Source organism: Dermacentor andersoni, chromosome 5 (genome assembly GCF_023375885.2).
Source record: "Dermacentor andersoni chromosome 5, qqDerAnde1_hic_scaffold, whole genome shotgun sequence".
NCBI classification, from domain to species: Eukaryota; Metazoa; Arthropoda; class Arachnida; order Ixodida; family Ixodidae; genus Dermacentor; species Dermacentor andersoni.
This window is the reverse complement of record NC_092818.1, coordinates 129,602,167-129,618,410: the sequence shown is the minus strand read 5'-3', so window position 1 is coordinate 129,618,410 and position 16,244 is coordinate 129,602,167. Positions and strand designations below refer to the sequence as shown.

At 41.6% G+C, this 16,244-nt stretch overlaps 1 protein-coding gene across 2 annotated transcripts in view; it reads right to left on the bottom strand.

Annotated features, from left to right (window-relative positions):
- Positions 1 to 5,887, bottom strand: part of LOC126531154 (mitochondrial glutathione transporter SLC25A40-like) — a 45,179-nt gene extending 39,292 nt beyond the window's left edge. The window contains exons 1-2 of one of the 2 annotated variants that reach the window (XM_055070990.2): positions 5,612 to 5,887; positions 1,393 to 1,595 (exon numbers count right to left, since the gene is read on the bottom strand). In XM_055070990.2, the coding sequence (XP_054926965.1) occupies positions 1,393 to 1,595; positions 5,612 to 5,690 (282 nt within the window). In that variant the 5' untranslated portion in view covers positions 5,691 to 5,887. The remainder of the gene's footprint in view (positions 1 to 1,392; positions 1,596 to 5,611) is intronic. The other variant, XM_050178574.3, reaches the window with a different exon arrangement.
- Positions 5,888 to 16,244: the final 10,357 nt, after the last annotated feature.

Here is a 16,244-nt window from a genome sequence, read left to right as displayed (position 1 = left end):
GATGGTTAAGGCGACCTGGACCTGCAAGAAACTGCATGGCATGAAGGACAGTTTCACAAGAGTGAATAAAAAAAAAAAAGGCAAGGAAGGCACGTTAGAAAATACAAGTGGCTAATAAAACAACAGCACATACAAAAAGCTGGTTGTATGCCATCCTGAAGAATGAATGAGACTGAGTAGAAAAGAAGTGCTGCACCATTTTATTATGGTGGTGGTCAAGGATATTTACCTGCTGTATCACAGATCAGAAGGCATCACTCTAGTCATAGGGTTTCATATGCAATGCCCAAGCCAAACCCAACTGTATAAAGGTGGCTTAGGAAGGAATTTCAAGTGTGCAGGGAAGCTGACTTGGGCATCTTAAACAAGTACCCCATCACCAATATAACGCCTTCCGATCTGCACAGCAAGGTAAATCTGAAATTTAATCCTTTAGAAGGACAGATGACGAGGAAATTGATGGTTCCACAAAGTGAGAGCAAATTTTCATTTGGAATTTCTGTTCTTGTTGCGGCAGTTATACAAGGTGTAATATTTTACGCAGATACCTGGAAAGTGTTAACAATCCTAAAGAGATAAGGAGCCCTTCAACAATAATTTATTCATCTAGAAGCAGATAGCCTACACCTATTTCTTTGTTCTTTGTGTGATGATAAGTAAATGTGAGATCTGGTTACACCTTTTTATTATTTATTTCATGGCACATGCTGCAACAGTGGCACGAGTCTTTTAATATTCACATTCAACCGCTGTCACAAGATGGAAAGATGTTCCACGTAACCTTTTTTTTTGCAATGTGCAAGGCAGGCATCTGGAAAACTACTAACTGGAATGTCAACACATTACTCTGCAAGTCTGGAGAGTAATATATCTTGCAGCTGGTGCTATTCTCATGATTCCTACTCGGTAAGCATGCCTTAAGCACTCACTAGTTTTCATTTCGCAATAGCAACTTGTGCCATAAAGTAACAAATTAAAGGGTTAACAAATTTTGCATGTTCATTTACTTAATCCGTGATTATTATCTCCACTGCCCAAACAAAATTTTTGCTCTTTTCATATAAGTGCATGATCTAAACAAGAAAATGAAAACAAAGCCCAGACAACATGTCCTCTTAGAAGCTGAAGCTGTGCATTCCAGGCTTTTAAAGGTGATATATCACTAGAGAAAGTCAGCAAAAAAACGCAATGAGAATTAACTAATAACGAAGTTGTACATTATCACTTCAAGTTCCTCCAGACCTCGCCCAATTGAGCAGTTGGCCAATTTGTTTGTATAACCCCTGTACATAACTGACAAAAAGGAAAAAGAAAGCGAACAGTAAACTTCTCATGCATTCAAAACACTAGAACTTGATGGAAAAAGCAGAAGGCAGGAATTTTAATACTAACCAATGTGCCATTAAAATGTCCAGGTCTTTTGTACCACTGGCTTTGTGGTCCCATGATGTGGTGTCCATTCTGGCCATTGCCATTTCCATTTAGACAGTAGCACATGTGCTCCATTAGGCCATTACAGTACAGGAAGCACTTGTTTCTAACAAGCTGCTTCCGCTGTGCTTGAAGCCGTATCTTGACCACGTCCAAAGGTGTGACTGTTAAGTACATCAAGAGCAATTCATAGGGATTAAAGCAAGCAGAGGAGATTAAGAAACACAATTACGACAGTATTCTTTCTAAATAACTTGTGCTTGTGTTACTTATTTCCAGACACTTCAGGCCAGGCTTGGGGCCTTGCAGGAGTGGATGGAAATGTAACAACACATAACATAACATTAAAGAATAACAAAATCAATTTCTATAAATATTCCCTCTCTCAGCAATGCTCCAACGTAAGGGGCTTGTGATCTACTAGTAAACAGATAAATAAAAAGAATTTGAGTGGATCAAGAACATTGCTACAGAACTTCAGCCTGGTTTGTTCAGTTTGATACATTGAGTACATAAATGGCATGGAAAAATACAAGGACATGGGTATAAGGACATATAAAACACATGATCTCTATAGGTGTATTTTTTGTGTTCATTATACTCTAGTCAGCTTCTTTTGCATTGCTTACACATTCATTACAAGTACTGAGCTTGAAAACGTGAACTAATTTATTACGTTCCATACGTGTTCATTTAACATGACAAAAGAGATAACATACAGGCACTGCAACAACATTAGACTGATCCAAGACCAGTATGTTGTTCTTTTAAAACTCTCTCGCTGCATCAACAAGAATATCCACTCCTATGCAGATGTCACTAGTATTCAGGTTGCAGCAGGAGCTTATATTTATGAATGCATGCAGACTGGTCTTTCCTAAGCTGAATGTGGGAATGTAGGAAAAACTTTGAAGTTATAGTGGACTGAATACTAATGTGATGTTTCCCCCTATTGTGGATGACTCTGAACAGCTAAAAAAAAATCATATTTTAGCAGAATAAAACTGTAACTGAATGACATGCGTCTTATATACTGGGTGATTATTCTTAAGTTCTATTGAAATTTTATAAAACGTCTGTGGCAGATAGCATAATTCTTGTCACTGAGCTGGATTATTTGAAGAAGCAGACATTACCAGCACGAGAAATCAAAACACGTATTCAGCTAATTAACAAAAAATGACTAATTAACTTCTTAATAATTACTTTACAACACATACTGCAATTTACAAATGGTAGCTGGTGAGTTCGCATGACGCATCTACTTGAAATTTCAGGACGATGCCAGTTCCGAGACATTATTTCCCAAAGTGTGGGATGAAATACATGAGTGTTCCAGTTACTTTTGTGCGTCAATGCATGAAGGGAGTTTTCTTTAATAAGGACGTGGACCAATAGTGCATTTTCATGGCGAGTTTGATGGCACATATCTCCAAACTGATGCCATTCTGGAAATTCATTCCAAGTGGATACGCCTGAAAAACTCATAGCTACAATCCGTAAATTGCAATATGCGCCTTAAAGGAATCAATTAACTATTTAATTAGTAAATTACTGTTAATTGAATATGTATTTCGATTTTTCGTGCAAATAATATCCGCCTCTCTGAATAATCCAGCCCAAGGACTAGAATTATGTTATCTGCAATGGGCAATTTCTAAAAGTTCTATAAAACTTAAAAATGATCACCCCACATGTGCACTGCTACAATGATGACATCATTGCTATGGTGTTCAGTATTTTGCTGCTCAAAGAAGCAATGTTCCATCTATCAAATATCATAGGATTACACAAACTGCACTATCTCCTGCATGACAATGGTTGCTGCGATAGACCTCACTCGAACTACCACCAGCAAAGCAACAATGCACTACAATTCAGCTATTTGTACCAAGCAGAAGCAAGGTGCAGCTCCACAGTTGCTTATGGCCCACCCCAAAATACAAGGTCAACTTAAAGTTCAGTTGCTTAAAGATGAGGCTTCTCTTAACTCCCTGCAATGTTTCCTATATTCACAATTATTTTCTTTAACATCCTGCATACGTATGCGTGGGTACTAAGCTTACAGCAAAGCCAATAAATGTGGTCCGACTGAACTCTATTCTATTTTTTAGTGCTGAATTCGTTTTTCTAATGAACAACCATTCAACTTGCCTGAGCAAGTTCTTGCCAGAACCTGTGAAGCCAGAAGCTTTGGAAATTTAAACGAAATCAAGGAGCAGGTTAGCAAATTTAAATGTGGTGTTGCAACCGGTCTCTCACTTTTATATCCTCCTGCTTGATAATCCTTCAATCAGTAAAAGTGACACACGTGCTATTTCAGAAATTCAATCTCCCTGACTTAACATTTTCCTACAATTGCCTTCAATGCCACATCCCAAACCAAATGCACAAAGGAGAGAGCTGCAGTAGTGTACGGCCAAACACACATTTTGTTGAAGCAAGATGTATTTGAAGAGTGTGATGAACGTTAAACACTAGGAAGTGTGCTAGAGCATATTTATTAACTGTATCGGAAAATATTCCTGGAGAAGTTCGTGCACACAAGTGACTACTATCTAAACCATCTATTTCATTTTGTGTTCCTTTCACTTCAGCCAGCATTAGAAATAAAAATTAAATAATGGACCACAGCAATGTGAAGAGAGGAAATATTACACAAAACATAAATGTAGCCATTAGCATGTGTCCATGGTATTTGACAAAGAAAAAGACTAGCTACAAGAGAAAACAAAAGGCTGCAAGGCATTACTGGCACTTTTTCAGCAAGGACGCAATTTTCAACACGCTAAGCTTGCCTAGAAGATGCAACAATTTATGTACAAGAAATTCACGAGGCAAAGGTGACCGCAGCTTGCTACACCATGTTGATGAAAGAAATAGCAGACAGCAAAATTTTCAGTGGATACCTTACACAACTGGTGGTATTTTCGTTCCCATAGAAACGCTTGCCCTGCTTGTGATGATGACAGGGTGCACTTAGGAACAATCTTTTCCTTCTTTTTAATTTGCTAGCTGAATGGGCGCCAAGATAATCCCTGCGCCTGCTCACCATACAGCCTGATTTTGCATACGCAAAGATGAACGAAAGTTAACTGGTCGGACAGAAAGTAAAGCCAACTGCACGCACCGAATGAGCGGTACTATTGCCGATTGCGCGCACGTCCGACTGAAATTTTAATTCTTTTTCCTTGAATTATTGACTTCATCGTGGACCTTCCCCGCGATGAAACAGTGTGAAAAACAGAATAAGAAGCTCTGCAATCTGCTTGTTCAAAATAACAGGTCTGCTTCAATTATGCAGCTCTGTCCTTGAGGGCCGAGCACGTCGCCTTGAGTTAGTCTCGAGGAGCCCTGCCAAAGAGAATACGTATGAGGTGCCAAACTGAGTGGCCTTTGACGTTCCTCTCCTCGTAGCAGGCATCCATGTTTGAAGTGCACTGTAAACAACAGTAGAGAACGACGGCCTTTAGCCTATCTTGTCGACTACGCCCAAACAAACTCTCAGAGCGTGCACGTTCCGCTTTCGTACACAATGCAGCGTACTTGGCACGCACATTGCAGGCAGCAGGCGTTTGGCTGAAACAGGATACTCTCGCTAAACACTACCACCAAACAACGAGGTACTGCTTGCAAATACTTTGAGAGCGAGCAGAGCCTTCACAGCACCTAAGCGGGTCACAATCCGAAACCCGTGTAAAACGCAAGACAACAGACATCACAAGCAATCACTCAAGTCGACGACGGATGACGTTATACATCAGCTCTATTATCGTTTACTGTGTTCTGAGTGAAATGACAACACAACAGGGGAAAAGCCGCTTAGTACAATAAGTCCTGTACTTCACAGTGATCACCACAATGGTTTCACACATCGCGCAAGCAAATGTAAGCTGAACACATTCAAAGCATACAGAGCAACCTAGTGCATTAGTACGGCGGCATCTAAATTTGATGAGCTTTGAAGGTTATTTATTGTGAGTGCGGCGCGAAAGTTTCGGCAGAGACGACGGAACGAACGCTCAGTTCCATGCCGAAGGAAACGCAATGAAAGGAGTTGCGGCCTCAAAACGGCGGTGTGACTCTACCTACAGTGACGTATTTCAGCATGTGTTCACGCACCGTGACTGAACTTCTGATTTTGTTTACGACCAATAAACTTTTGGGGAAAGATACTCACCGAAAAATGACGTCGTCAATGCGCCCGTGCATGAACATATCATGCGCTGTGATGCCGTGATGTTGTCGTGCTGTGCCATCGCTGCTTATCGAAAGGCGTGAGACTCAACAAGCCAAGCACTCCTAGTACTAGCACAGATAAGTAGATCATAAGGAAAAAGTACATGAACCTGAATAGAAGCGGCAAACAGCGTCAACGGAGCAACAGGAGCAGCACATGGCTAATGTAAATGGCACTCCAAGGAGAGGCAAGACGTCGCACGCTTCGCCGACGGACAATGTTGCCAGCGTCAACTCCTTGAGCCGCCCATTTTAGCCGTTACTCAGCGTATGGTAGCAAGTTTCGGTTTTCTTTATTCTACAGCGTAGCCTACGATATTGTGCTAGGAGGCTATGACTACAGCCACCAACTGCCGTCTTAAATACGAAGTTGCGTTTTGTTTTGTTGTGGATTAATAAACTTATTAGACGACATATCGCGCTTAATGGTTATTAATGTAAGAATAGTACAGCAACAATGACTGATTTTCTAAGCATTTTTCTTGTGTGAAGATGGCAAATGAAAGCATCTGCAGGTTTGTTGCTGAGTATATAGTCCTGAGTACGATGTCTATACGCTCCGAAAAACGAGGAAGCATACATTGTAAGTCCGTCAACGACAAACGTCGGCCATCGATACAACCATGAATACATTCATGGATACACCCAAAGCAGTGGCGTAGCTAGGTCGTCTGGCACCCGGGGCCCTTAGCTCTTCTGTGACCCCCTCTCCCCCCGGTTGTAGTCGATGAAGGCGAGGATATCGACTATTTTCGGGTATCTTCAGATGTATATGACACCCCCCCCTACTGGCCCCGTGCACCCGGGGCCCACGGCCCCCCGGCCCCCCCTGTTGCTACGCCACTGCACCCAAGAACGCAGACACTGGCGGCACTTGGGCCATGATTGTGGTTGAACTAGAATATGTGGTCAAAGTGGGCATATGATTAATCATAGGCGATTATCAGAAGCTGTTACCTTCAAGCTGCTATTTCATTTACTTTTAGTTGACATATTACCAGGACAGTTTGGGCTTGCCGAGGCGTTGTAAGTCATTGTGCTTTTTATTTACTTACAGTATATTTTGCTTGAAAGTAACTTCAAGTATAAATGAGTTTTTGCAGGGTTTCATTATCTGTGACAATCGTTCCTTATCATTTTGATTCTTATCTGGTTTTTTTCTTGTCTTCGCCTCTTCGTACCAGACAGCTGGCTATAGCTGAATTCGAGTCTGAAGTAGCATATGGTTCTAACTTTTTTAGCCATTTCGTCTGTCTATGGACGTGACGTCACATTAACCACTGAATTACACGAATGAAACGTGTTTGCAGCTACCAGCATGAAGTTTAATTAACTAGAGTTAACAGAAATGTTGTATTCTGTGCTGAAAACGAGAGTGCAGCCGTTGGAGGTTTTGTAGAGGTATAGTAAAGTTCGCCGCCCTTGTTCACCGTGAGTACATGACCCTGGGTGTTGCTTTCAATTTTATTTGGTCTAATATGAAGCTTCGCGACAGGTGATTGCAAACATCTATTGCCAGACTTTTCACCCGCGTATTTGATCGTTGGTGACTTTGCAGATGATCGGCGACAACCGTGCAGATACCTTTGTGATCCTCCAGGTCCTTGAGGCTCAAAAACCTGAGATCCGCGGAGACCAGAACTGTAAAACGTGTTTTAACTACGTGTATCCCGAGTTCTGATTGGCTTATCTAACAGACACGATTTCTTTCCGGGAGAGAGAGAGAGAGAAAAGAAAAAAAGAATGAAGAACTGTACTGTCACTGTCCCAAGAAGCTAAACGCAATTTTACAGATCCAGCAAGGCTTCTGCACCTAAGTTTCTTTAAACTCATACGGTAAACTTCAGGACAGTGACAGCCTTTGCCAAAGGTTGCTCTTGCTCTAAAGGATGAAGATATTTTTCCTCTGAGAGAGGTGGCGCACGTGTCAAGCGAGAGTGGCTAAAACCGCACGAAGATGGCTGATTTGACTCGTTGGTGAAATATTACTTCAGACAAGGAAAACCCTTTTCAGTGCGCAAAATGTTGAAGGAAAAGAAGACGACAGGACAAAGCGCACAAAGCTGGGCGCTCTGTCCTGTCGCCTTCTTTTCCTTCAACATGTTGCTTACTAAAAAGGGCTTTCTTTGACTGAGCAAAAATTGCAATTTTTACCAAAAATTCGCATTTTTACATTTATGTTTTAAATTCCTCAACTGATAAAGAAGCTTCTCACCAAGTTTGGTTACTATGTACGCTGTATAAAATAAGAAAGTTGCCTTTTTTTCACGCGACGGTGGCGCTTGCTTGGCAATGCTTGCCGTCGTGAGCGCTCGTGAACACTGCTGTCAAAACACGGCCACGGAGCACAAGAGAAACTTAATGCAGAATCAATGCCCTCGTTCGAAAGATAGTTATTTCCACTTTTTCGTCATGGGAGACTGATTGAGGCTGCACGGTAACGCGCAGAAAAGGTGCCAGAAAGAAAACACAATATTTTTGGCTGTGGCAAGCCGGAAATGAGCGGCAAACCAAGCATGGAACTTTGTTTGGCAGAAAAACAACAAAATATGGCATATTTTCAACACGGCGAATGTAGATTGACTGGCAAACCAACACTTAAGCTCATATCGGTGGATTACAATTGAATTAAGATCGGTGCATACCCGGAGTACAATCGGCATAAAGCCGAGGTTGATGTCAAAAAGCCGTCTGTGCTGCTAGAAACCACCGTCCAGCCTTCAGTAGAGACGTTGCGAAAGAGCTAGTGTGCCTGTGCAACAGCTGGAATAAGCCAGTTCTCCTTGCATGATGACGTCCAGCAAGCAGCTAAGTATTCCACGAGCACAGACAAGGACACTGGACAACTCTAAAGCAGAAAGAAAAAAGACAAATAGCTTGAAGCGACTGCCACCGATCAGTGTCGTGTTGAAGATGGGAGCCGAACTTATGTTAGTTAGGAGCCTTTAATTACAATACAGGGTTCTTGTTAGGTTTCTGAAGTTCTTCTAACAGAATGAAAATATGATATTTGACCATATGGCGACAACAGAAATATCAAACTTGATTTTCAAGTGGCAGAATTTTTACAGAAACAGCATGAGAAATTGACTGCCCTCATTCGGTATTAAATGCCACCTAGAAAGTATCTATTCAAAAATAATTATTATATTTCTATTATTTTTGAAATGATGCTTTTCCTAAGCTGACACACGTATCTGCTCAACATGATGAGCACAACTTTGCGCCAAGGTGATGAAATTTTAAATGTGTTTTAATTACAAGAAGATAAATCATCCGACAAAAAGTGCCTTTCAAACCCGGATACAGATGTAATATATACGTATCACGGAATATTCTTTATTTTTGAACGAATATACGTTCGAAATTGCCCGTTACGTACAGTCGCGGACAGAATAAAATGGACCACGGTATCTCCGAAAACGTTCAATTCCCGAGCAGCCTGTAGCAGTAACCAGTAAAACTGCCCACGACAACGTTGTTAGCATATTCTAGTCGAGGTCCAAGATGCAAATACCAGATTGCGTTGTGAGGTTGCGGAGATATTCAGCTTTTTCTTAGATTTCATGGTCCGTAATATTTTGTCCGCGACTGTACGTTTTCTTGTATATCAGGATAGCAACACAGGCAATGCACATTACAATCACGGACGTTGTGCTTCCATTGGCTGCTTGGAGGTTAGGTGACTCGGCAGGTGTCGGGACTTTGCGGAGATAGCTACAGTGATCTGAGCGCATTACTCAAGCTTGAGCTTGAGTATCAATAAGAGCTTGAAAGAGCTCACCATGCGTCAACAATATCATCCGAGGTCCCACGTGCCTTTGTTCGAATTGATCGGGTATTTGCCCACGATAAGTTGCTTGTCTCCTTGTGAGAGGGAGCTGGAGGGAGAGAGCTCTTAATTGAAATACAGAGGATCCTGTCAGCGTATATGCAGCGCCTGCTTGCTACTCCGCATAGGGAAGGGAAATGGGGACAGAAAGACCCTAGGAGGAGGAGGGCGAAAAAAAAAGAAACAAGAAAAAATAAGCTCATGGTATGTACAGGTGAGACAAAAGTGACTGTGTTCATGCAAACACGTTAGAGCTTATCAATTAAGCCAGTGTTTCCAAGGGATATGAAAAGAATATTTAAAGTTTACCACTATATTGTAGGCCTTTGTACTTTTAGCTCGCGGTAATAACACACTTGACCTGGTCTTTGTTTCCAAGCGAGAGCTAGTTCATTCAATGTCTTGTGTCGATGGTATTAGCGACCACAGGATTGTCTTATTCAACATATCAATTGATGTTCCCGTGCGCCAACTGTAAAAAAAAATACATACGAAAGTACTTACAAGATTGTTCAAGTTCTGAATTAATGGCCAGCATACATTCGCGACTACCGAAACGCCAATATATGCTGGCCATTAATTCGGAACTTGAACAATTTTGTAAGTACTTTTCTCAGTCTGCGCTAACTAGATCAGATGACCAAACTTGGTTGCTCTACAAACAAAGAATACTAACTTTAATAGACAAGCACGTACCCCTGATCCGCATTCGAAGTGATTTAAATAAGCCTTGATATTCAAACATGATCAGAAGATTACCGAAAAGAAAAAAATCGCCTTTACCGCGCAGCCAAAACGTCACTCACGATAAATAAATGGAAACAATGTTTAACAGATCTACACAAATATACTTGACTCGTAAAACGCTCTAAAAAGACATTTTTTTATAGGGACATGTTACATATTGTGCGCGTTAACCTCCCGAAATTTTGGAATATTCTAAACCAAAGAAATCGCTCTTTTATTATGTGTTTAACCAATCCTGGTGGGTCACATGTTCCTCATGAGGAATGCTCAGATTTAATGAATGCGCACTTCACATCAGTTTATACTTGCGAGCCAAATGGTGGTGCACCTGTAGTACCGAGATCGGGATTTACCCAAATGCCTCCTGTCGCTGTTACTTCCACTGGTATATTTAATCTAATTAACAAACTTAAAATATAATGTAATCCCGGACCTGACAATATTCCTGACCAATATTCTAAAGGCTACTAATCCCGTTTCTAGTGGCATCCTAAAGTATTTACGCAGTCTATCTTTGAGGGTTCTGTTCCAAAGGACTGGATCCCTGCGAATGTTATACCAGTATTCAAGACCGGGAGTTGTTGCGACCCTTCTAACTATCGCCCTATTTCACTAACTATTATAGCCTGCAAGCTTCTGGAGCACATCATCTATTCACACATAGCACAACACTTCCATAATAACTCATTTTTTAAAATCCAAAACAACATGATTTTCGTCCTGGGTTATCCTATGAAACGCCGCTTTTTGAATTTACTACTGACCTTCATCTTAACTTAGGTTCTTTGTTTCAGGCTGACGTCATTTACATCGATTTCTCGAAAGCATTTGATCGCGCCGCTCACAAAAGACTTATCAATAAACTCGCCCCTGCACTCAGCCTCGACCCATTAATCTTATCGTGGATAAACTGCTTCTTGACAGACTGAGTGCAGTTTGCTGTTATAGGAGGTCAGCATTCTTTAACAACAAAAGTAACATCCGGTGTCCCCCAAGGCTCGGTTCTTGGCCCGCTTCTTTTCTTAATATTCATCAACGGCATACCTAACGGAATTTCATCTACAACCCGTCTATTCGTAGACGACTGCGTACTTTGCCGCCGCGCCAATAACCACCAAGATCACGTACATCTGCAGAATGACTTAAACCCAATTGAAAACTGGTGCTCAAAGTGGATGATGAAGCTTAATGTTTCGAAATGTAAACTTATGCACGTGTCTCGAAAACACTTTAACTCCATTTATACATACTCGTAGCATTCAACACCCGTATCGCAAGTACACGAATATTGGTACCTTGGCGTCTTAATTACTACAAAACTAACTTCGGCAGAACACATAATAAAGGCTGCAGCAGACGCGTCGAGGTCACTGGGATTCATCAGAAGAAATCTTTGTCACCGCCTTCTGTTAGACAACTGGCCTCCGAAACATATGAACGCTCAATGCTTGAATATGCTATGTGTATTTGGAACCCCCATCAAATTTACCTCATTAACACCATTGAAGCAGTCCCAAACGGCGCAGCACGATTTATACGTTCCAATTATGACTACAAGCACAGCATCAGTAAAATGAATAACTCCCTCAGTCTTTCTTCTCCAGCACACCGACGTCAAATTGCCCTACTGTGTTTATTTCACAGAATATACTACACATCTGCGCATTTCCATGGTACGCTCCTTCTCCCGCCGATCCGCACTTCTTGTCGTCTTTTCAATTCATTGAGCGTTCAGCGTCTTCAGGGTTCTACTAATGCCTTTAACAACTCGTTCTTGCGTATACTGCTATAGCGGAATGGAATAAACTACCCGAATTGATCGTGCTCGAAAGGGATCACGTAAAATTTCATGATTTATTATCCACAGAACCTTTGTAATCCTTGTATTAACTACAGTTCACCTTTGTTTTTGTTCATTTCAATCATGCTTTGTTTTTCAATTTTGCTTCTCTGTACCAAGCGTTCTTGAATTGTCTTTCGCTCTGCCGTGTGTATGCTGTGTAATATTCTTTTTCTAGTATGTCTGAGGGATCCCTGTTTGACCATGTGTATCCTGTTGTTTTTTTGACTGAGTTTATTCATTCAGTGACTTCTCACGTTTTCCCCACTTTGTATTACTGACCAATTTTAGTGTATTCTGTAAATGTACTGCCCCCCCCCCCCCCTTATGTAATACCCCTTTAAGGGAATAATAAATGATGATGATGATGAGAAGGCACGGGACCGAGTATTCTTCATAAATCTAGTGGTTTCTTGGAAACTAAGCCCACTCTACTGAAATAACAAGATCTCTTGTCTCTGTAACGTGGACGTTCCAACAAAATGCGCCACACAGTTTTTAAAGCGTGACAGTTACCACAATACAGGTTGACTCGTGGTCAGTCTAAGGTGGTAGAATTGAATGCGGCGTTCAGACGAAGTTGATTATGTATATTATCAAGGTGACGGGGAAGCTGATGTGGAAGTTTTGATTTTAGGACGGAGTCTACTGAGTGGAGAAAGGGGTGTTGAAGCAATAGATTCCACAGATGATTCTTTTGCGCTTGGGCATATTTCTTTGCTATTGTTGAGGCATCAGATTTTGTAAAATATGTTCGACGGAAATTTATTCTCATCTTGGAGCATACCTCGATCCTTATTTGGTTGACTCTTCACATGAAGATTCTTAATGCCGGTCCATCATGAAGCATTTTAAATGTTTTACGTTTAAAATACGGATGTCGCTTTTAGATAATTAGTCGCCGCTCGGTCAAAACAATCAACAACAATTAAGTATCGCAAAGCTGTATACAGTTACCTACAGCCAACATCCTCCACCTCATTGTCATTCCCATCTTGCTTTATTCACTGCGCTGACTAGACTTGAATAAAGAGCCGCGACACAAATTTAATGATCTCTCGCACAAGCGACCCTGTTCGATAACGTTAAATACTTCCTCCATCTTGTTTCAGAGCTTGTCAAGACAATACTAGAACGTACGGAATCGCCAAAGCACGTTTTCACTTGACAACAACGCTATTGCAATATGCAGCACATGGAAATGGCAGGCTGGTTCACTGGTACAGTCTTTTTCTAAAGTTCTCGGGCCACTCCATGTGTGGCTATAGATTTGCTGCTCGGATGTGGAGTGGTCCATTTGTCACACTGCTGCCACTTAAAATTCTGAAGCGCAAGTGTGACAGTAATTTTCAGTTTCGAGAGCTTTTGCAGAGCTTAACGTGCACTATGAGATTTATATTGTCAAGGGGACACAGTAGTGGAAGGCCCAATGCTTAATTACACGTTAAATTGGAAGTTATAAAAATTAAGCAGACTCAACTGCAATGGACATCTACGTAATGCGAAGCATGCTTGGTTTGGTAGAGAATTGTTGTTATGAATCATATAAGTCATATACATGTCTGGGCTGCGAGCCGCATAATTTAACATAATACATATTTCACCAGCCTGTTCTAGGAGCAATCCGAGCAGAGCGGGACCGTACTCGAGCGGATCCTCACACTGTATTATAAGTGCGACTTCAGATCTAGATCAAGGGGTGTCCGGCCTTTGATGCAAATCAGCTTCTGAAGAGAAAATGTCATTTAATTATGCAGTTCTACGCACTTCCTTTCGGATCACAAAATGATTAATTCAGGAAGAAGCCATGTACGACGACTGTACAAACCGTGGTTTCTTTACTTTTGCTTACTGATTTCTTTTAGACTGCACTATTTTCGGGATCGGCCCACGCGAACGGCCAGATACACGACAAAAACTGGGTTGACTCGGACAAGATGGCCCCGCATTAATACCTTGGTTGTAGATAAACACCCGTCCCGCCTACTTGTCCGTTCTACTTCCTGTGTTGCACTGCTATGGCAAAATAAACACGCTCTGTCTAGTCCAGCAGTCAACCATTCTTCGTGCAGCAGATATCTCCTAATACACGCATCCCTCGCAGTGTCACCTTTGCTGGGTTGATCAGTCGGGAACATTTGACATATAAGCACAGATAGCACGGCACATCATCATGGACGTGTGGATTTAATTGGCTTACCTTTGTTTGTTGCAGTGAAAATTTTCTAAATGGTAACCCTAAATCAGGCTATAGAGGAGAATCCAGCGTTGCAACACTTGTCGGCAGTGGCGCCGCCCTGGCGTCACCTTTTGTTGAGTTTGAGAAAGCTGGGAAGAAATCGTTGAGGGCACGAACGAGAGCACGTGCGCGTGGGAGCACCCGACCCCGTGCCAGTTTCCATCAGGCGAAATACGCAAGAGCGAAACGGGCGAATGTACTTCGCTCTGCGTACACCCCGGCAAGAGCGAGCGAGCGAGCGAGCGAGCGAGCGAACGAACGAACGAACGAACGAACGAACGAACGAACGAACGAACGAACGAACGAACGAACGAACGAACGAACGAACGAACGAACGAACGAACGAACGAACGAACGAACGAACGAACGATAGATAGATAGATAGATAGATAGATAGATAGATAGATAGATAGATAGATAGATAGATAGATAGATAGATAGATAGATAGATAGATAGATAGATAGATAGCAACAGTCATGACTTTGCATTACAACTTTAATGCGTCCTATGCAAACTAAAATAGTGGCACGCATCGACAAAGAATGCCAGTAACGATGTTTCACACAACCTATAACCAAACTCGGTTCAACAACGACGTAACTAGTAAACCTTTGATTCACGACGGGCCGCAGCGGGTTATGGCTTTCTAAATAGCGTGATCGTTGAACTCTCTCACAAACAACTAAACAATAAAGTGTTATTGGCAACGTAAACTTGAAGAAGGCATTCTAAAACTTAAAACACACAAAAATGCGAATAATCTTTGACACGTGAGCGAAGCTGATTTCACATTATTCACATATTTACAATGCCGCGAGAGTGTTCCATGCACTGCAGCGTACTGGAAGCTTGACTTGAGCACGCATAATCTTTATATTAGTATTCAGGCAGGACTCACTAGGACTATCAGTAAGAGGTAGAGCTGACAGACGCACCAGAATATACGCTTCATATACTACACCTTAAAGGCGGCATTTAATTTTTTTCCCCAACGTATATTCGTCAAGGTTATCATCGCGCGTGATTCACTGAACCAAAAGATAATGCGGATATTTGTCTGCGTTAAGGTAAACGTACATTCGGAAAGAGCTTACAGAGCAGGTGAAACGTAAGAATGTTCTGGACTATCTCTACCGTTCACCCGACATTCAGATATAAAATCGTGCAGGTCTAACCTAACCTGCGCAAGGGAAAGAATAATTTTGTATCCATCATTAAAGACAGGTATGTTTTGTCACTGCTTGAATGCTAAAGGTCATCAACAAACAACTAGAAATGAATGGATGACGTACTTATAAGCACGTTTTCGGGGCTGCCGAGTGACCGTACTTCTCGATAAGCGATAACAAAAGGTTGCTCTTTTTCTATGATTCTACACTTACGGAAGGGATTCAGACACGGGAAAAGGGACAAACCCTGATGACAAGCACACATATATATAGGGTGTTTCAGCGAACACTTTCAAAAATTCTTAAATGTAGCCTGTGACAGATAGCACGATTCTAGCTCATGAGGTGGTCTACTCGAAGTGGTGGACACTACTTGCACAAAAATTTAAATGCATAATCGACTAATTAACGAAAATCCACTGATTAAGTTTTTAACTAGTTACCTTATAGGGCTCATATTGCAATCTAAAAATTCAAGCCGCGGAGTTCGCAAGGCGGATACACTTGGGGCAAATACTCAGGATGACACCAGTTTCTAGATATTAATTCCCGAACTTTGCGAAGAAATGCATCAGCGTTCCAGTTACTTTCCTATCAAAACGTCGTTTTATGCATCCAAGCACAAGATTAACTGGAACGCCAGTTAATCTATATGAGTTCGGGAATTTATATCTGGAAACTGGTGTCATCCTGAGTATTCGCCCCAAGTGGATCCGCCTTGCGAACTCCGCGGCTTGAATTTTTAG